General features: G+C 45.5%; 1 protein-coding gene across 1 annotated transcript; it reads right to left on the bottom strand.

Annotated features, from left to right (window-relative positions):
* Positions 1-675: 675 nt before the first annotated feature.
* On the bottom strand, positions 676-22,474 carry LSM2 (LSM2 homolog, U6 small nuclear RNA and mRNA degradation associated). Its single transcript, XM_082262541.1, has 5 exons — positions 22,355-22,474; positions 15,205-15,272; positions 12,912-12,942; positions 10,478-10,537; positions 676-910 (listed from the first exon to the last, which is right to left on the bottom strand). Exons 1-5 carry the CDS (start codon positions 22,355-22,357, stop codon positions 785-787), a joined length of 288 nt encoding a protein of 95 aa, XP_082118667.1. The 5' UTR covers positions 22,358-22,474; the 3' UTR covers positions 676-784.

Raw genomic sequence — 22,474 nt, 5'->3', positions numbered from 1 at the left:
CAGACAGGCATGTCTCTGAAAATCATTTAACATTACATGAAAATATATATATTTAACAAATAAGTTTTGCTGCATCCTGACGAATTCCTAAGCCTGTTGGCTTTACTTGCTCAAAAAAAAATTAAAGTTCCCTTTGAGAAAAAAAAAGCCTTCAGACTGAATTGGCACCTTGAGGTCATTCATGTTGCAAGGGATGTTTCTCTTCGCTTTTTGTGGTGAAAAGACATTTATAAAGAACAACAAATTGTGTGAAAAGAAAAAAGGAAAAATTCTCATGCAAAATCAGCATATTTGCCTTTAGTAGATAAACCTCTATGACTCCAGAGATTCAGGGTTCCAACTAAAGTCCATCAACATAGAACTAAAAAACTGCTGTACCAACCTACAGAACAAAACTGAAGAATTTTGAAAAGCCTTTGCATACGTCTAGCACAATAACCAAATCAGGTGTACGAAGAAACGAAAGCCTGGCTTGAGTGCACTACCCAGGTTTCATCTGCTGGTGTCAGTGTTGCAACAGCCACAATGGAAGAAGAGCACCAATGAAGCAGAAATTAAAAACAAAAAAAAAAAAAGTCAATATTGGTTTGATCAGGATCTTTTAGGCAAATAGCAGGTTATCACATTAGCCTGCAAAGAAATGGAGACATTTTTTAAACATTTTCCAAACGCCCAAATACTTAAATGTGATCTATCTAAAAAATAAGGGATTAATCAGCCTTAACACGAAGGCAACAGTAGTAGGCAGTCCCTGTATGGTCTGATAAAATTCTGCCCCAGTAGGTCACTGTTTTTGCTGCACAGCCTCCTTCCTTGCTGCGTCCTGAAGTAACTGAGTGTCCACCTCATCAGCCGGAAGCTGGACATAGCGCACCACAGATCCTCGGATAAAGCAGTTCTTCACAGACAGCTGTTCAAGAAAGCAAAAAGTATAAGGAAGGGCCAAGGACACAAAAAGAAGAGGTGAAGACAAAAGAAAATTAAATAATTTGGATTCAGGATGTTGAAGTGGATTTGTGGTGGAGATTCCAAAGACCAAGCACACAGCTGCAGCAACACAAATAGGGACATGGACTTTGATAGAACTCCTATTTAAACAGTTCACCAGAAAGGAAATGCAATAGGAAATACTTTATTTTTTAATGCTTACTGCCCATCTGTCTGGTTCCACTACAGAGGCACTAACCAGGAAAGTCCGAAATAAATCCAGACTCCTGGGTCATGACAGCCAGGTACACTAGCATTTTGAAAAGGCCATGTTAGCAACTACGGCATCCAATTCTTCTCTGTACGCATATCCGTTAAAAAGGATTTCTACCATCATAAAAGATCTTTCTGCCTTTGGCCAACAATTCTCTTACTGCTGAAATTTTGTGTAGTTGGTATATGTATGGTTCTGTACTAATGTAACTGTGTTTTCTTATCGATTCATGATATGCTCAGCGTGTGTTATGTTTTTTTGTAATATATAATATATATATATATATATATATATATATATATATATATATATATATATATATATATATATATATATATATATATATATATATATATATATATATATATATATATATATATATATATATATATATATACACACACACACACACACACACACACACACAGTATATAGGTTACCAAATCAGTAAGTAAAAACACTGGGGCAAAAATGATTGCCTAGGGATTGTTAAAGTGTTACTAAACCCACAACAGAAAAATCAGTCTGTATATGCAGTAAAGCATGCTTGTTCTTATATGCACAGACCCTTCTCTTCTTCCACTGACTCCAGAACATGTCCGGATAAGACAGAGCCTTTGGAGTCGGGCTGTACATGCTCAGTTTGGGGTGCAATGTTATATAGAGTTTTTTTTTTTTTTTTGGGAGAGTGCATGTGATCAGCACAGGGCCCTTCAGCACTGTCCAGACAGAGGGGCATGGGTCCTGGATCCTGATAGGACAGCTCAGTGCAGTATGAAAACTCCTCCTACAAGCTTTACAAGGAACTGATAGAAGTCACAGGACTGCTATATACTGCTGATGAGAAAAGGTATTTATAGCAGTTTAGGTTTACTAAAACTATTGCATTTCCATGTTCTGTGTACTGTGGGAGACTGGATATAGTGAATGCAGGGCCCTGGGTTTAGTAATACTAAAGAAAATATTCCCTTTAGGGGCATTTTTACACATTGTGGTGATCCGTAGTTTCCACAATGGAAGAATGCCAGACATTGCCAAAGCCCATAAAAAGCTTTGCTGAAGTTTTGTGCAGTACACAGGACATGATCGGATATCACTGTACAGCAGCGCTCTGTACACTTCAAATAAGGCGGAGTCAAAACAAAAAAGGAACTGTGTAATGTGTTGAAAGGTCCATTATATCATCCCCTACTGCCGGCTCACTGCACCTGGAATGGACAAGCTCCCAGCAGTTAGGTGTGCAGCAGCTGTCCATTGTGTGAACTAGCTCTAAGAAAAAAAAAAAAAAAAAAAAACAGAATTTTTGTAAATTGAAAGGAGTGAAGGTATATCATGCATGCTAGGGGAATTGAGGTGATTACTACCTTTTTGAAGGAGCAGACCCATCGCATGTGGGCCATAGCAGATTTTACCCTTCAATTACTCAATCACATTTTAAGGTCAAACATCTTTGTGTTTGGCGAAACCACCTACCTCCAGGTACAGGGGGTAGCGATGGGGACTTCGTGCCCCATCGTATGCCAACCTGTACCTGGGGGGGTGGGAAAGGGAGTTATTTGCCATTGATGCCGCTGCGATATACCTGCGCCACCTGGCCTTGTGGCGCAGGTATAGCGACGACGTCATCATTGTATGGACAGGCCCGTTATCTACACTTCTGGAATTTATTGAGTTTATATCAAATAATTATTATAATTTAAAATTCACAGTTCAATACGACACCCAGAAAATAGCCTTTCTTGATACTATGGTGTATCTAAAACCTGATGGGAGTATATATACACACACCTCACTGTACCGCAAGGACACAGCGGGGAATACAATACTACACTATACAAGCAGCCATCCACGATCCCTAGTGCGCAGTATCCCGTATTCACAATACTTGAGAATAAGACGGAACTGCGCGCTAGAATCTGACTATAAACGAGAAGCCAAGGCCCTACAACAAAGGCTTTTGGCCCGTGGCTATAGCAGGAAACTTCTTAAAAAAGCCTACAAAAGGGCTAATCTTCAACCACGTGATAAATTAATTTTTGGCTCCCGTCAAATAACTCCTATGAATACTACCAAACTCATCACCAAATATAACTCTCATCACCAAATAATACGCAAGATCTTGGCCAATAATTGGCACTTCCTAGCAGATGATACCACGGTCTCTAAATACATCAAACCATACCAAGAGGTGGTATATCGCAAGTCTGCCTCATTAAAAGACAGACTTGTGCATAGCCACCATAGATCTATTGAGGAGGAGGAAGCCAATGGAGCAGTGGGGGGTCTTGGCACATACAGATGTGGACAGTGTTCTGAATGCCACTGGGTCAGAGAGGGTTACACTTTTCCCCTACCTCGGGGAGGGACTCTGAAACCTCGGTTTAGGGCCACCTGCCTCACAGATGGTGTGGTGTATCTGGCCACATGCCTCTGTGGGGCGTTCTACGTTGGTAAAACTATTAGACCGTTTGCCAGACGAATCCAGGACCATCTTTATTATATGGACACTGGGCTTATGTTCACACCCATTTGTAAGCATGTGGGCTTACAACATAATTTTGATTCCCACACCATTAAATTTATTGTACTGGAGGCAATCAATAAAAATCCGTGAGGTGGTAACTACGACAATGCCATTCTCAAAGCAGAAGTCAAGTGGATATATAGGCTACAGGCCACTAGACCACCAGGGCTAAACACAGCTCTATCGTTTAAACCATTTTTGGAATAGCCCATAATTATATATCTATTGGTGACTATTCCCTCCCCTTATGCCCAACCTCGTGGCTCCCCCTCTTAGATTTGCTTATGGGTCTTTCACATCTCTATCCATGATCTTATAGCCGGGGATTTATGACATAGTACAGTATATATCTATATACACTGAGATGATAACACAGTGGCATATCATCTTGATTTGTGTCCTGGTTTAGGATAGGGTATGATTTGTATGCCTTCCTATTCATGGTGTTAATTCCCTATTTGTCTTTTTCATTTCTTGACACTTGGCTGTTACGAAATTTAATAAGACACAGAATCTTTTTATGTTGGATAACTGAATTTATGATTTATAACACTTTTTGTGTATTTTTCTCAGATGCACATCCATATATTTCAAGTTGGATCTGTCTGCGGTTAAATCCAATGGGCTAGTACTTTCCTCACTCCTTTTTCTGATAGGGATTCGGGGGGCCAAGCCGGGGGTGGTGAGTTGAGATGTTTTTCCTCCTTTCTCCTCCCACGTTATTCCCCAAGTCCGCCCCTCCTTCATGGCGGATGTTTAGCGATCCGACCCGCCTGGTACCGCCTCTTTCTTTGGCGCAGGCGCGGTTAGGACCGCAAGATGGCGCCCGCACCGGAAGGGATTAGTTGGAGGTACCTCATCACTTCCGGTGGGACCGCGCATAAAATGCCGAACACAGCGTGGTACCAACAGGCCACGACTACAGTGGCGCTGCTTTTGTTACCACTCGATTACAGCATATAAGGTAAGCCTCTTGTCATCCGGATCTCTTGACCGCACGGCTCTCTGCGGGACTCCTTGCTCTTTTCTTTTGTTTGACACGCTACTTTACATCCCTTATTCCCCACTTGTTATTCCTAAATATAGTCTGGGTTCTCTTGGCATTATATCCTATATGCTCACTTTCTGAGCGTTCTTTTATATACTCACGTTCAAGGATATCCCTTAACTGCTCTCTGCACTGATCCTTTCAAGGCATCATGTTACACATCGTTATGTGATATTTATTTGCACTATATGCGGCTTCGGGCATGAATTGCTCCTATATACAGTATATTGGCATTCACTCTGCTTCTCTTCCCAGGTACATACTGCAACTTCTGCATATCTTGGTCATGGTGTTTCTCACTCTTTTTGATCTTTGGTCACCACTATTTTCATTTCCTCCATCACTTCTCAGGTCTTGCTGTCGGGGATCCATTCTGTGACACTTTTAGCCCTCTTTCCCAATTATTTGTTAGTTTGGGATTATCAGTGATGAGCCTCTCTCTACAATTATTGATCTTTCCAGATATGCTGTGATTCGACATAGCCCGGTCCGGTCCCTGTCACTATAGTGAGGTCAGACCTGGCTGGACTTTCTGTCCAGGGTGTATAACCCACTTTTGGATACACGGCGGAGATCCCTGGTATATGGATGCATGTGCAATGTTCTAGATACGATCTTTGGTGAGCCTCAATCCAAACACATTAATAGCTATATAATGTTGTAATTATTATGTTTAACTCACTTTATACTGTTTATATTTAGAACCTGTGTTGAGGTCACCAGCTTGTAATGTCCCAGAGGAAGCCTGCTGGCGAAACATGTCGGACATAAGTGGCCCCACTCACACAACTTTGGTTCCTTGTATATCATGTATCTTTATGCACTGAATTACTATCACTTACTGTGATTTGTTTTTACGAAGATATTGTAATAAACTTTCATATTTTACTATTTCTTGTTTCATTATTATTTATCTATCATACACCCAAGCAAGCTCCACCTTCAAAATCCCACCCCTTGGTTTACCACCCCCAGTAGATGGTCTCTTTGGGGCTCATCTAGAGTCCGTGGGTTGTGATATACCTTCACTCCTTCTTTCAATGTTCAACACAGGGATGTGGTGTATGCTTGCTGGGTTTATTGGCAACTTAGGCTTGGCGCCCTCTCTATATATGGAATTTTTGTAAAATCTTACCGTAAAATTCCTTTCTCTGAGTCCTCCGACAGTCGCCGCCACTTCATAATCTTCACTAATGGGGGTAATTGACCTTTGCTCCGCAGGAGTAGCTAGGCAACAAGATTTGTTACTATCAAAGCTTTCAGCATATCACACCCCTAGGGGGTGGTCCCCTCAGTCAATACCTCTCTGCTTCCTGCATTCTCAACTCAGTTTCAGTAGCATAGCAGTAGAGTACATAAACAAACCCCAAAAGAGGGGCGGGGGCGGCGACTGTTGGAGGACTCAGAGAAAGGAATTTTACGGTAAGATTTTACAAAAATTACGTTTTCTCTTATGTCCTCCGACAGTCGCCGCCACTTCATAATCTTCAGTAATTGGGACGTCCCAGAGCAGTGTAGACATGAGGGGTGGGAAAAAACACAGCCGCGCCTAAAGCAACGCAGTACCCACATCAGAGAAAGGAACCTTACCAAAGTAAGAGACCCAACTGGGCAACAGGAAAAACGTGCTCAACAGGAGCAACATCCCAGGAAGAACAAGTAACCTAAGGGGGAAAAACACCCCAACAGCCAAGGACCCAAACAAGGGACCCTAAGGCACTGCCGCACTAAGAACTTTACGGCCAAAGGAAGCATCTGCCGATGCCTGAACATCCACCTTGTAAAATTTTGAGAAGGTGTGAACCTTTCCCTTCAAAGCATAGGCTTGCACAATCGTCTGTCTGATCCATTTGGCGATGGTCGCAGCCGACGCCGCCATGCCCTTCCGAGGACCCTCTGGAAGGACAAATAGAGAATCCGACTTGCGAAAGGATTTCGTCGATGACAGGTAAACCCTGATCGCCCGAACAACATCCAAGGAATGCAAAGCCACCTCCTTCGGATGCTTAGGCTTCGCGCAAAGCGAAGGCAAGACAATGTCCTCATTGAGGTGAAATTCCGAGATCCTCTTCGGAAGAAAAGAAGGGTTAGGTCGCAAGACCACCTTATCCAAGTGAATCACCAAGTAGGGAGAGCTGCAGGACAGGGCCGCCAGCTCCGACACCCTGCGAGCCGAAGTGATCGCCACCAAAAAGGCAACCTTCTTGGACAATAGAGAACAAGATCTCCCTTATCTTTTCAAAGGGAGCATGCTGCAACACGGACAGAACAAGGTTCAAGTCCCATGGAGGTAAAGGGTCCCTCCGAGGAGGGGCCAAGTGTCGCACCCCTTGAACAAAGGTGCTAACCAAAGAATTAGACGCCACAGGGCGTTGAAAGAGAACGGCCAGTGCAGAAATCCGACCCTTAATCGTGGCCAACGCCAAACGCTGGTCCACGCCCGTTTGAAGGAAAGCCAACACGCTCGATACCGAGTATGAGCGAGGGGAATACCCCCTGGACTCACACCAGGCAAAGTATGCTTTCCAAGTACGGTAGTAAATTTTTCCCGAAGAGGCTTTTCTAGCCTTGATCAAAGTGGGAATGACCGCAGGGGAGAGACCCCTATCCTTCAGGACCTGGCTTTCAACAGCCAAGCCGTTAAAGCCAGCGACTGTAAAGCAGGATGGAATATTGGTCCTTGAGACAGAAGATCTTCTCGAAGAGGCAGACGCCACGGAGTGTCGACCGCCAGATTTACGAGGTCTGCGTACCAAGACCAGCGAGGCCAGTCCGGCGCCACCAGAATCACCATGTGCGGTTCCGAGGCTAACCTGCGAAGAAGCCTGGACAGCAGCTGAATCGGTGGAAAGGCATACATCAGACGATACTGATGCCAGGGCGCCACTAACGCGTCTGAGGCGTCTGTCAGAGGATCGCGCGTCCTTGCCACGAACCTTTCCACCTTGTTGTTTAGACGAGACGCGAACAGGTCCACATCTGGGGAGCCCCACTTCGCGCACAACATCTGAAAGACATCCGGGTGAAGGGACCATTCCCCCTGGTCCAGGGTCTGGCGACTCAGATAATCCGCCTGCCAGTTTTCCACCCCCGGAATGTGAACTGCAGATATCGCCGGGACGTGCGTCTCAGCCCAAGACAGAATGTCGGCTACTTCCCGAGCCGCTCGGGCACTCCTGGTGCCCCCTTGGTGGTTGATGTAGGGCACCGCTGTGGCATTGTCCGTCTGCACCCGAACCGGACGGCCCTGAAGCCTGTCCGTCCAACGCAGAAGGCAGAGATTGATCGCTCGCAATTCCAGAATGTTGATCGGAAGGGAGGATTCCTCCTCCGACCAAGTTCCCTGGGCGGACAGAACGCCCAGAACACCACCCCAGCCCGACAGGCTGGCATCCGTGGTGACCACCGTCCACGACAAAGGACGAAAGGACTTGCCCCCCGACACCGCCGGGGACTGGAGCCACCACAAAAGACCCCTTCGGGTGAGGCGGCTCAACGAAATCCGCAGATCCAGAGATTGCGGACGCCCGTCCCACTTGGCCAGGATCTCCACCTGAAGATCCTGTGTGTGAAACTGGGCGAAGGGAATCGCCTCGAAAGCCGAGACCATCAATCCCAGACACCTCATACCCATCCGGAGGGACGAGCACTGAGTGTCCCTGAGGGACCTGACCTCGTCCTGAAGTGTCCGGAGCTTGTCTTCCGGCAGGAAGACCTTTGCTTGAACAGAGTCCAGGATCATCCCCAGGTAGGGAAGACGAACCGACGGACACAGCGTCGACTTCGGAAAATTTATCGTCCAACCGAACTCCTGCAGAGTCTGCATCGTGATGGACAGGTCGTTCACCAGGCCCTGACTGGTCACAGACCGAATCAAGATATCGTCCAGATACCCCAAGACAGAGATGCCCTGGGCTCTCAGTAAAGCCAGGACCGGCGCAAGCACCTTGGTGAAAACCTGCAGAGCCGAAGCGAGACCAAAGGGCAACGCCACGAATTGGTAATGATCCTCCGCAATGGCGAATCGAAGGTACCTCTGGTGACCCTCGAAAATGGGGATGTGAAGGTACACATCCTTCAAGTCGATGGAGGCCATGAATTCCCCCGGAACCAGGGCAGCCACCACCGATCGCAGGGATTCCATGTGGAACTTGCGAACCCGCACAAAGCGGCTCAGAGCTTTTAAGTCCAAAATCGGACGTACCTTGCCCTCCTTTCTGGGCACAGTGAACAGATTGGAATAGAACCCCCGAAATCGGTCCCGATGAGGCACCGGAACCACCACTCCCTGGGCCCGCAAGTCCCGCACCGCCAGGTGCAGATCCTGCAAGCGCTCCGGAGACAGCTGAAGATTTGAGGGAAAAAATCTGCTCGCCGGCCGAGAGAGAAACTCGATCTTGTAGCCAGATCGAACGATTTCCTGAACCCACCTGTCCCGAATGCGGGCCAGCCAGGGTTGAAGAAAACCGAGCAAACGTCCCCCCACCCCAGAACCGGGTGAGGGCGCCCCTTCAGGCCGAATTGGCATGGGCAGCGGATCCGGACTGGCCGGACTTCTTCTTACCTGTCCACGGCTTCTTCTGGGAGCCTTGGCCCTTGAAGGGCTTGCCCTTATATTGCGACCGAAAGGACCCCTGAGACGGCCTAAACGAGGTATTCTTCTTAACGCGAACAAACTTATTCTTGCGAGTTTGGGGTAAGAGAGTGCTCTTACCCCCGGAAAATCCCTTTATCAGAGTATCCAAAGACTCGCCAAAAAGGCGAGATCCCGCGTAGGGCAAATTAGCTAAAGTCTTGCGAGATGATTGGTCAACCGACCAACATTTCAGCCATATCAGGCGACGGTTCAATACCGCCACACTCGAGAGGCGTGCAGCCAAAGGGACTAAATCCAAGTCCGCATCACACAAATACATGACACCCTGATGAATTTGATCCACCATAGCCAATGTCGTCGGTGGAGCAGAGTCAGCCACCAGGGTGCACCTGAACATATCACACCCCTGAGGGGACCACCCCCTAGGGGTGTGATATGCTAAAAGCTTTGATATTAACAAATCTTGTTGCCTAGCTACTCCTGCGGAGCAAAGGTCAATTACCCCATTAGTGAAGATTATGAAGTGGCGGCGACTGTCGGAGGACGCAAGAGAAAAAAAGTTTTGCATGGAACACACTGCCTAAAAGCTTCAGGTATGGTATTGGCATGGACTCGGCCTTAAAGCGGTTGTAAAGCCCGCTTTGTGATTTTTACCTACAGGTAAGCCTAGAATAAGGTTTACTTTTAGGTAAAAATAATATCTCCTAAATCTGCATAATTTAGGAAATATTCTCTCTGCATGCAGCCAGTGGCATCACCAACACACACGCTCTGAAGATCCGGCATACCTTGCAGGAGGAACTTCAGAGCTTCGTACCAGGACCGAGGACTCCCACGCATGTGCGTCATCATGGCTCCAGGCCCGGGGGGGAAGTCAGCCCTCCCAGCAGTGACAGCACACTGTGAGAGGGCTTTGTTCTAACTTCAGTATTCAATAGTATGTGATGCATACTAGCACATTATACAAGTGCCTTACAGGCGTTTTTTTTTAGATTTTTTTTTTTTTTTTTTTTTTAAGCAACCGCAGTTTACAACCCCTTTAATTAATACACCCCCTAAAGATGGGAAGACTGCTGTGCATGGGAAGTTAGGAAAACTGGGACTCACCATATGAGGATATTTCTCCGGGTCTGTCACACTGATATCTGTCAGTTTGATGTTTAGGTACTAGAAAAACACATGCAAAAGTATTATATTGCATTAGCATGGATTACATATTAAAACAGGAAAAATCTGAGAAATTAGAGTCTGCTATTGGAGGGCAGTCATACAGAAGTTCTGCCTTCAGTACTTTGAGCAAACTGCCAAAAAAAGGGAGAGAAAGAAGAGGGGGGCAGAACTGGAAGTTCTAACTCTGGCAACTAGATTTGTGAACAAACCTCCAAGCCCTACACCTTGCAGAAATAACCAAAAGTGTTAACAAATCCGAAGCCCAAAGTACAAAACTTCAAGACATCACTACTGTATAGATACAGCATCTACTACTATAGGGCTTCCATGGAAGTTCAAATATTTATAAAAGAAAAATGTATCCGACTCCTATGCAGCTAGCATTTTAAACATTTTATAACAAGTTGCTGTGAATTAAAATGTGTTTGGTGAACTTTAGCTGCACGAGTCTGATACATTTTTCTATTATAAATAATTATTTGAACTGTGGAAGCCTTATGAAAGACACCTATACGGTACTGGTGTCTGAGCTCTAACTTGCTACATACATGCTCCAGGCTACAGCCCCAGGAACTACTTAAGTTTGAGACAAGCATGTAGATAGCTTTCATAAGGAAAAATCGGTAGTCTAGCTTAATTTCTTATTGGGTAAAAATGGAACAATTCCTAAAATCAAATTGTTTTTAATCTATCCAGCAGGTGGAGCTCTATCGGGTTTTCATACGCTAACGTCTGTTGGTTACAGGTATTTTTTGTTTTTAAAAACCCCTGCTTACCAAGTGATGTGCAAACCGGCAGGGCGAGACAATTTGTTTTTTTAAAGAAAACACCCCTACCCACCCCTCTATTCATGTAGAGGAAGGAGAGGTGAAGGCAAAGGATGTTGTTTTTAAAGGGTGAAGATTTGCTTTAAGCTGAAATGCACACACAGAATTGAATGAGTAAAAGAAGGTAACCTATCTCATATAAGCAGTCTCCATTTTGAAATTTTTATTCAATAAGGGCAATCCACAAAAGAAGCACTGTTTGTTGCGATCCATTTAGCTAAATCTGAGAGCTTTGGGAATCCTGCATCATGTATTAAAACTATAAAGGCACAACGCTTTTTCCTTATTTTGCATAGAGCAAGGAGTCATTCACAAGGAAGCACAGGCCCGTAGCCCATGAATGCTCTGTGTGTTTATGTGGCTTTGAGCCGTCAGGTGGCGTGTGCAGGCAGCCTATGTATGTTTATAGGGACGTAGCAGCCCATTCATGAACTACAGGCCTCAGGGATGATTATGACCCAACAGGTTTTGCCATCCATAGCCCACTGTGGGTATACCCCTTCACTCCCTGTCCATAGTCACAACAGAAAGCAGGAGGAAATCCCTCCAAAGTGAGTAAAATCCAAGGTCACAAGAACTAGCATCCTCTTAACCCTCCTCTTATGTTAGGGTCAGAACTGACCCGTTTTCAGGTTTTGAATGTCTACAAGTATCACATAAATTTGTTTATTGCATCAAGATTTTTTTACTTTGTCAGGAACCTCTATTTAAACAATGTGATAGAAAAATAATCCTTTTCACTAAATTATAAAATACTGTGGTGAAAATTAAGACGTTCATGGTGTTAGGGTCAATTCTGACCCAGTTATAATATAGGATTATAGGACACTAATAAGTGCCAAAACTGAAATCAAACACTCTCTATGCTTAGTAACACTGACAGCCAATCACCTCTCAACCCTGTGAGCAGTAGTTAGGGAGGGGCCTATCTCTTTGCCTGCTTCTCTAAATAAATAAATAGAAAATGAGAGGTATGCTATCATAAGAAAGGTCTAAGGGGTCACACCAAAAATATTAAAACCAATCTTTTCAAGGATAAAGAAGCCTAACAAGGTAACCAAGAGGTAAGAAACAAATTGGATGATAAATAATTATTCAGAGGGTATTTTATGGCCGATTTAAGACACGGGTCAAAACCGACCCGTTAACATCATGGATAGTAACAGAAAGCCAACATAAGAGGGTTAAAAGAATAAGAGGGTTAAAAGAATACCGTTCAAAACTTTGGATTTTCTTTTACTTTCTTTCATAATGGTCACTAGGACAAAGAGGGCGAATCTCCGAGTGGGACACAAAACAATAAAAACCTGTCCGGTGTGCTAGTTCCTCTCCACTCTAAAACAAAACGTTTTGCTTTCAGTTATACTTCAAACATTCACTTGTAAAAGAAAGACTTCACACCTATAACCAAGATACATATCCTAACCCAAAAACAACCAAAATATCATCTTGGACTTCCTGGGAAAATAAAGAGTTATATTAAAAAAGGACAATCATATATAATAGTTCAAATACAGCCAGACCGAAAATAGTTTCAGTCTTACCTGATCAACTGAGTGCAGTGTACCGCAAATACTGGAATAAAAGAAAGGTTTAATTAGTTCCAAAGCAGAAGAGAGCAGGCAAATATGAAATATTTAAAAAGTGCTTGTAACCGTAAAAAAAAAAAAAAAAAAATAAAAAAAAAAAGGAGATCCCGTTCCCTTATAGCAGATTAAACAGCACAGTTTTAAACACCAGCGCTCCCGTAGACGTCCTATGACGAAACGTACGTAGGGCGGAAACCCACGTCACTTCCGGTCCGCAGCTCGCCCAGGCTTGGAACGCAGAAGCTTCCTCGGCGCAGACTGCCAATATCTGAAGGGATCTGCTGCATCTACTACCCAAGCGTGAGTCGCTACTATCACATTGTATACCCGATCTTCACTTATCACACTGAGTAGCTCTTCTCTCTTTTTTTCCCTTTTGTACCCAGATGGGATCTTTTTGGTCCGAAGGGACCGTCAGCAGACAGGTTTGAGGATCTTACCTACATCCTGTCTTTTGGCTCATATACTTAACATCTGTGGTCTTAGGGTAAGTGTGACACCTAGTGTTTGAATTGGAGAACTACATCCCAAAAGGTATACAATTCGTATCCTCACTGCTCCTATGATTCATGATTGATTTATAACCAATACATTCAGCGTCATTTTACCCAGCATTATTTATTCAGCATTATTTATTCCACATCATTCACCTATTTAGCAATTTTATTAATTATTATTTATTCAGCAGCACCTATTGGAAATCACTATATTATTAATTCAATATACATTTTTTATCATACGTTTTTACCATACCTCATATTTACTACTTGTCTATTTATATATCTATTGTTTTGGCTTGAATTTTATATATATTGACCCACGTACCCAATTATCTATATGTGACACTTTGTACGCACTAAGCACTTTTTTCCTCTTCACCCGCATCTTTGCACATGCGTTAGGTAGCGCCGTTTTCCAACTATTCACCCTCACACTTTAAACAGCACAGTGCTTGTGCTGTGTAATCTACCCACTCTTAACTGTAAAAAAACGTGGCTGATCCTGCCACTTCCTGTGTCCCCTCTGAGCGGACCATGTTAATCATGGCCAATCATCCCTGATGACCGTGGTCAGTCTGTGTGCCTCAGTCATCCACAGCTCTCCTTTGTCCCCCTCACCCCCTCCCTGCCTGTCAGCTCAGTGTCTATGTCTCTGCCCCCCCCCCCCCCGCCACTATTAGCAGAAATAAAAGATTAGCAATTGTCACTGCCAGCCCCTCTATTATAATGAGGCATAACACAGGTTAAACGTTTTTCTACAAACGAAGCTTGTAAATACCGTTTTCCAGTGATCTTCAGGCCGGTAATGTGACTCCTGGTCGATCTCCTACTCTGATCCAGGGCTACTGCAGGAGGGGCTGAGCAGCCACGTGACCTCCCCGGCTGACGTCAGGGGGAGATCTTGGCTCCTCCCGCAGTAGCCCTGGATCGGAGTAAGAGACTGGCCAGAAGTCACATGACCGGCCTGAAGATCACTAAAAACAGTATTTGCAAGCTTTGTTTTGAAAAACGATTTACCCCGTGTGATATACCTCATTATAATTACCCTGTGCGTTATACCTCATTACAATTAAGGGGCTGGCAGTGAATATCATTTATGTGGTAACAACCACTTTAACAATATTAGCTCATCAATCTAGCCAGCAGGTGGAGCTTTTGTATCCTTTTCAAATGTGAAGCTTTGCATCATTATCACAGGAGTGTCAAATCACTACCCTCTACTACTGGTAGACATTAGCTCATGCCTATTTGCACTTGTCTAATGTAAGCAACCCCAAAACAGCAGTTAGTATGATCGGAACAAGCTAATCAAGATCAAAGAAGCAGTATGCACATCAGAAAAAAAAAAAAAAACAACACAAACAGAAAGGGACCTTAACCCCTTTCTGCCCTGGCATCCCTTTAATTTGGGTCTGAATGCCTGAGGTGGGGGGGGGGGGGGGCATCACATGACCACTGTGATTGGATTGTCTGTCACAGTAGTCAGATGATAGGGAGCCAATCCCGCTGGCTCATGAGCATTAGTGAGGACCTTTTTATTTGGGCTGCACATGTTACGTGGGTGGCAGCAGATTAATATCACTTAAAGTAAACAGGTTATGGCAAACTTTTTTTTTTTTCCCCCCTGCATGGGCAATGCACAAGTTCACTATTAGATGATATCCTTTGTCTCACCATGAATTTTAAATGGATAAAAAGGAAAATGGGAGGATGAAGAATACATCAAAGCCATCAATTAAAATACTCACCTCAAGTCATTCTTCAGCTCCACTACAACATCCTTGCCCACAAGGGACTTGAAGAAAGAGTAAAACAACTGTAGAAACACAGAAACAACAATGCAGACAAATTTACGTCAAATATTTCAGAATGTATTTGCATAGCTTAACACACAGTTTCATTCACTATGGGGTCATTTTTCCTCAATTGCCTTATTAACTTATGTGACAAACCCTTTTAAAAGGATCACCTAAAAGATATTACTTCTATGTGGATCAGGACTGGCCAAATCAGTCCCTGGCTTCCTGTAGGTCTCTGTCAGTGCCATAATTGCCAGCTCTGCTCCTGCCCACCTTTGTGTCTTCCCAGCTATTCCGGTTACATTCTCTAGAACATAAAACCGAATCTAGTAAGGATGGTGGGAACCTCTCATATTGGACACAGCAAGTGTGCAGATCCGGTGTTCTGCCGAAAATTCCAATGACATTTCCGGTGACTGTACACCAGGAATAATTGGAGATTTCGACCACTTGGTGTTTTCACACAACACAGGCATCCTATACACTCCAGTAGATGATATAATTAGTGTAGCTTGTTAGTCTGCCCGCTAGTAACCAAAAACATGGCTGCCTAACAAACTGCACTAATTATAGCATCTACCAGACTGTAAAGACTGCCATTGTTGTGTGAAAACCCCAAGTGGTCGAAATCTCCAATTATTCCTGGTGTACAGTCCCCGGAAATAACGTTGTTGGAGATCTCGGCAAGTTGGAGTTTTCGGCAGAACACCAGGAACTCAGCACAGATAGCTCACTGATATAGCCCCCCAGATAAAAAAAAAAAAAAAATTCTCAATAAACAGTTTTCATTATATATATATATATATATATATATATATATATATATATATATATATATATATACACACACACATATATACTCACAGTAGGGAAGGCTTAAATCTTTGGGTGTCTGTCTCGATTATGTGACCACAGTTAGTCAATTTGTGGTCAAGTGACCAGGAAGTTCGTCTACCCCCCCCCCCCAGTTATGAACTACTTCCATACCGGGCATTTTCACCCACTTCCTGCCCTGGCCAATTTTTAACTTTAAGCGCTGTCGCACTTTGAATGACAATTGCATGGTCATACAACACTGATATGAAAGGTTTATAATTTTTTTCCCCACAGATAGAGCTCTCTTTTGGTAGTATTTAATCACCACTGGGTTTATTTTTTTGCTAAACAAAAAAAAAAAAAAAAAAAGTTTAGTTATAACATTTTGCAAATAATGGGATTATGACTTACTGTAAAATTCATTTCTCTGATTGGCTGACACAGCTCCTCATTCTTGACTACAGGGGTTATACTGCCCCCTAAAGGAGTAGGACAATAGGGAGAAAAGAACTTTACATTTATGGGGTAGTACCAGGGGGTATACTGCCACAGGTGCTCCCACAAAAGGGACATGCATATCCTCTTACCAGATTCTGGTATATACATAGCCTTTATGTATGGTTCCTCACAGCACCACTCTAAAGAAAATCCTTACTTCAAACCCCCAAGGATGAGGCCAGAGAAGGATGGGACTGTTCCTGATATTGTTCACAGAATGGAACTCCGGAGCACCATACAAAAAAATAAAAAGAAAATAAAGAGTGGGCTCGATAGTGTGATAACGTTACACCATTTATTAAAAGATTTTTTGTATGGTGCACCGGAGTTCCATCCTGTGAACAATATCACATACTGCCACAGGTGCTCAGTTTTGTTACGAGCAGTGTCAGAAGAGAAAAAACCCAACTCCACAGAGGGATGGGTGCGGTTTCCATCAATGAACATCAGAGAAATGGATTTTACGGTACGTCAAAAATCCCATTTTCTCTTTCATTCATTGATCGACGCAGCTCCTCATGTTCTTGACTAGGTGGGACGACCAGGTAGCCGCCTTGCAAACCTGCATCACTGACGGATCCATCTGGAAATGGTCGTAGCAGAAGCAGCCAACCCTTTGTGAGGTCAATCCATGAGGACAAATGGCGAGTCTTGACTTTCTAAAAGACTCTGTAGCTGCCAGGAATACACTTATTGCCTGAACCACATCCAGGGAATACAAGGCAATGTCCTTAGGATGCTTAGGCCTGGGACACAGAGTGCAATACGAGGTCTTCATTCAAATGAAAATCAGACGACCTTTGGAAGGAACGACAGACATGGACGAAGAACCACCTTATCCCTGTGAACCATCAGGTAAGGCGGACGACAAGAGAGCGCCGCTAGTTCAGACACCCTGCGTGCAGAAGTAATAGCCACCAAAAAGCCCACCTTCTGGGACAATGCAAGCAGGGGAACATCTCAAATGTTTTTAAAAGGGAGGCTTCTGGAGAACTGGCAAACCAAAATTGAGGTCCCAAGGCAGCAATAGAGACCGCACGGGAGGAACCAAGTGTCTCACTCCCTGGAGAAAAAAAAAAAAGGTATGCACCAAGAAGTGTGTGGCCAACGACGTTGAAAGAAAACTGCCAAAGTCGAAACCTGGCCCTTGATGGTACTCAAGGCCAGGCACTGCTCAACCCCTCGGAGGTAAGCCAAGATCAGAGTCACCGAAAAGGAGCAAGGGTGAACCTTGAGGGAATCACACCAGGAAATGTACGTCTTCCAAGTATGATGGTAAATCTTCCTAGAAGTAGATTTTCTAACTTTTAACAGCGTAGGAATCACAGAGTCCGATAACCCTCTATCCTTCAGCACCTGGCTTTCAAGAGCCAAGCCGTCAAAGCCAGCGACTGTAAAGCAGGATGGAAGATTAGCCCCTGCGAAAACCGATCTTCCCTGAGAGTAAGTGTCCACGGAGCATCAGCTACCAGCGGTACCAGATTGGCGTACCAAGACAGACGAGGCCAGTCCAGAGCAACTAGGATGACCGGAATCCCTTCTGCCTCGATCCTGCCAAGGAGTCTCGGCAGAAGCTTGAGAGGAGGAAAAGCGTAAATCAGACGATACCGACTCCAAGAAGCCACTAATGTGTCTCGAGTCGGCTAGAGCAGTGGTCCTCAACTCCGGTCCTCGGGACCCACTAACAGGCCAGGTTTGCAAGATAACAAAATTACATCACAGGTGATCTCATTTGCTGCTCAGTGATTGCAGTATTCTAGTCTGCATCTCCCCAAGGTAATACTTAAAATCTGGCCTGTTAGTGGGCCCAAGGACCGGAGTTGAGGACCACTGGGCTAGAGGATCCCGAGACTGTGCCACAAACCTCAGCACTTTCCTGTTCAGGTGAGAGGCCAACAGATTCACCTCGGGAGTACCCCAATGGAGACAACTGATAAAACACCTCCGGATAAAGTGACCATTTCCCCTGGTCCAACTCCTGTCAACTGAGGTAATCTGCCTGCCAATTTTCCTCCCCTGGAATTTGCACAGCAGAGAGGGCTTGAACGAATCGTTCTGCCCACCTTAAAATGCCGGTTACTTCCCGAGCTGCCAGAACACTTCTCATGTCCCCTTGGTGAATGACATAGACCACGACCGTGACATTGTCCAATTGAATCTGTACCAGACATCCCTGGAGACGACATGTCCAATGATCCAGACAGAGTCTGATTGCCTCAGAGTTCTAGTGCATTGATCGGTAGCCTGGACTCTTCCAGAGTCCAGACCCACTGAGCACACACTGTGCCGAGGACGCCTCCCCACCTGGACAGGCTGGCATCCGTGGTGACGACCATCCAGTACATTGGGAAGAAACAATCTGCCCTGACGAAGTGCCGGAGAATGAAGCCACCAAACCAGGGACCCCCCCCATACTCCAGCTCAACAGGATCGGATTGTCTAGAGACTGAGGATTCTTGTTCCATTTCACCAGAATCACTTTTTGCAGAAATCTTGTGTGGAACTGTGCAAACTGAACCGCCACGAAGGTAGACACCATCAGGCCCAGTACTAGCATGCAAGACCTAAAGAGATGACCGTCTACTGGACAGCAGAAACTGAATTGTCTCCTGCAATTTCTGAAGTTTTTCCAGAGGAAGAAACACTCTGGCTGAGGCAGAGTCCAGAGTCAGACCCAGATAGTCCAGGCTTGTGGACAGAACCAGAGCAGACTTCTGAAGATTCAGAACTCAACCAAACTCCCTCAGCATTCGCAGAGTAATCTTCAAGTTGTCCAACAGAGAAGTCAAAGACCCTGCTCACATAAGCAGATCGTCCAGATACCCCCGTATCACTATCCCCCACTGACGCAGCAATGTTAGCAAAGGGGCCAATACTTTTGTGAAGATCCGAGTCGCAGAGGCGAGACCAAAGAGTAAACACCACAAACTGATAATGTTCCTCGCACATGGCAAAGCAGAGGAAGCCCTGGTGGCCAACACATATTGGGATGTGTAGGTAGGTGTCCTGGATGTCGATGGAGGTGAGGAAATCCACGATGTAGGGACGCCACCACTGAGCGAATGGATTCCATTTGGAACTTCTTTACCTGCATAAAACAGTTTAGCGCCTTGAGGTCCAGAACTGGACACACCGTGCCTTCCTTCTGGGAACTGCAAACCGGTTTGAGTAAAAACCTTGAAAACGTTCCAATGTCAGAACCGGAACAATCAACTGTGGGAATTGGGTGGAGAGTAAACATCTATTGACCAAAAAGCTGGCACGATCCCCTGAAAATTGAGTGCATCTAATGAAAACCCACATCAAACAGGGAAAGCCTGATGGGAGAGATCTAATTTGTTTTCATCCAGGGTAAGCAATTTTTGTCATGCAATCATTTTTTTTTTCTGACATTGTTTGATTCTTCACTGTCACTTCTTCCCCCCCCCCCCCCCCCCCCATGGTCATTTCTGAGCCTTGGTCCCCAACACTTCTTAGTACCTGTCCTCCCCTCCCCCCCTTCTGGTCCCTCTGCTTCCAGATTGCTCCCTTCTACGCCAAAGTATTTACCTATGTAAAATTGTATATTATCACTGTTCTATTGTATAAAGCTATATGTATATTAATGGGATTTTGTTTATTAGAACGTGTTTATACATTTACTGACAAGCTTGCTACAAATTCGGATCCTGAGGAAGCCCTAGTTGTGGGTGAAACATCGATTCACTGTACTTTTGGATGCAACTTGTCAAGTGATACACCAAAAGTACAGTGAATAGACGTGTTTTTGCCCACAACTAGGGCTTTATATAATTGTACCTCTACATGTCGATGTTATCTTGTTCTCAATAAAGTGCTCAATCTCATCAGTGTCACCGATCAGTGCTGCCTTTTATGGCCGCCTACCAGTGCGGCCTCTTCAGTGTCGCCTATCGTGGCTGCCTACCAGTGCATATTAGTGCAGCCCCATCAGTGCCACCTAATTAGTGTCGCCCATCAGTGCTGTCTATCATGGCCACCTACCAGTGCCCATCAGTGCCTACCAATGCCACCTAATTAGTGTCACCTATCAGTCTGTCAATCATGGCCACCTACCTGTGCCACCTCATCAGCGCACATCAACGGAGAAAAAAAAATTGTTTGCAAAATTTTATAACAAAAATTTTCAAAGTTTAAGTTTAATTTGGCAAAAAATAAACCCCCCCCCCCCCCCCTGGTCATAATAGACCACCAAAAGAAAGCGCCATTTGTAGGAGGAAAAAAAAAAAAAGTCATATGGGTTCAGTGTTACATGACTGCGCTATTGTCAAAGTATGAGAGCGCTGAAAGCTGGCCTGTGCAGGAAGGGGGTGAGGTGAAGGTGCCCGGTATTGAGGTGGTTAATCAGGAAGCAGACAGCACAACCCTGACAAGAGTTCTATCCCATCATCCCTGTATTCTACAATGGAATGGAAACGTTCTGGATAGAGATAGAAGATCACCTTCTGAGAAGCTCGGGGACAGCAGCAGCGACCACTCCGCCACATAGCCCTAACCCACACAGAGCCCTAACCCACACAGACACAGAGCCCTAACCCACACAGACACAGAGCCCTAACCCACACAGACACAGAGCCCTAACCCACACAGACACAGAGCCCTAACCCACACAGACACAGAGCCCTAACCCACACAGACACAGAGCCCTAACCCACACAGACACAGAGCCCTAACCCACACAGACACAGAGCCCTAACCCACACCGACACAGAGCCCTAACCCACACCGACACATAGCCCTACCCACACCGACACATAGCCCTACCCACACCGACACATAGCCCTACCCACACCGACACATAGCCCTACCCACACCGACACATAGCCCTAACCCACACCGACACATAGCCCTAACCCACACATAGCCCTACCCACACCGACACATAGCCCTAACCCACACCGACACAGAGCCCTAACCCACACCGACACATAGCCCTACCCACACCGACACATAGCCCTACCCACACCGACACATAGCCCTACCCACACCGACACATAGCCCTACCCACACCGACACATAGCCCTAACCCACACCGACACATAGCCCTAACCCACACATAGCCCTACCCACACCGACACATAGCCCTAACCCACACCGACACATAGCCCTAACCCACACCGACACAGAGCCCTAACCCACACCGACACAGAGCCCTAACCCACACCGACACAGAGCCCTAACCCACACCGACACAGAGCCCTAACCCACACCGACACAGAGCCCTAACCCACACCGACACAGAGCCCTAACCCACACCGACACAGAGCCCTAACCCACACCGACACAGAGCCCTAACCCACACCGACACAGAGCCCTAACCCACACCGACACAGAGCCCTAACCCACACCGACACAGAGCCCTAACCCACACCGACACATAGCCCTACCCACACCGACACATAGCCCTACCCACACCGACACATAGCCCTACCCACACCGACACATAGCCCTAACCCACACCGACACATAGCCCTAACCCACACATAGCCCTACCCACACCGACACATAGCCCTAACCCACACCGACACAGAGCCCTACCCCACACCGACACATAGCCCTACCCACACCGACACAGAGCCCTAACCACACAGACACAGAGCCCTACTCTAGGAATACGCCCCATAGTAAACTAATAGACTGAACAAATAGCTGACTCGTGGGTACTACAAGTCCCAGCATTTCCATTCATTAGATATCCAGCCACCTCTACAGGCACAGCTTCCGTGTAACTTCCCCAGGCCGGTCACCTACGGCTTCTCGCTCTTACCATGGTGACGTCACCCGCCGCCGGTCAGCGCTGATCTCCGCTACAACCACCAGAAACTCGCTCACTACAACGAGCGCTTCACGTTTGTGTTGAATTTCAATGCCGGCCACAAAATCTCGC

Source organism: Pelophylax lessonae (genome assembly GCF_965119305.1).
Source record: "Pelophylax lessonae genome assembly, chromosome: 7".
NCBI lineage: Eukaryota > Metazoa > Chordata > Amphibia > Anura > Ranidae > Pelophylax > Pelophylax lessonae.
The sequence above is the reverse complement of the archived record's forward strand: the minus strand, read 5'-3'. Positions and strand labels throughout refer to the sequence as shown.

Coding starts and splice junctions, on each gene's coding strand:
- LSM2 (XM_082262541.1), bottom strand. Junction 12,943..15,204: donor GAGCTGAAGAATGACTTGAG/GTGAGTATTTTA, acceptor CTTTTATTCCAG/TATTTGCGGTACACTGCACT. Junction 911..10,477: donor CGGAGAAATATCCTCATATG/GTGAGTCCCAGT, acceptor TTTCTTGAACAG/CTGTCTGTGAAGAACTGCTT.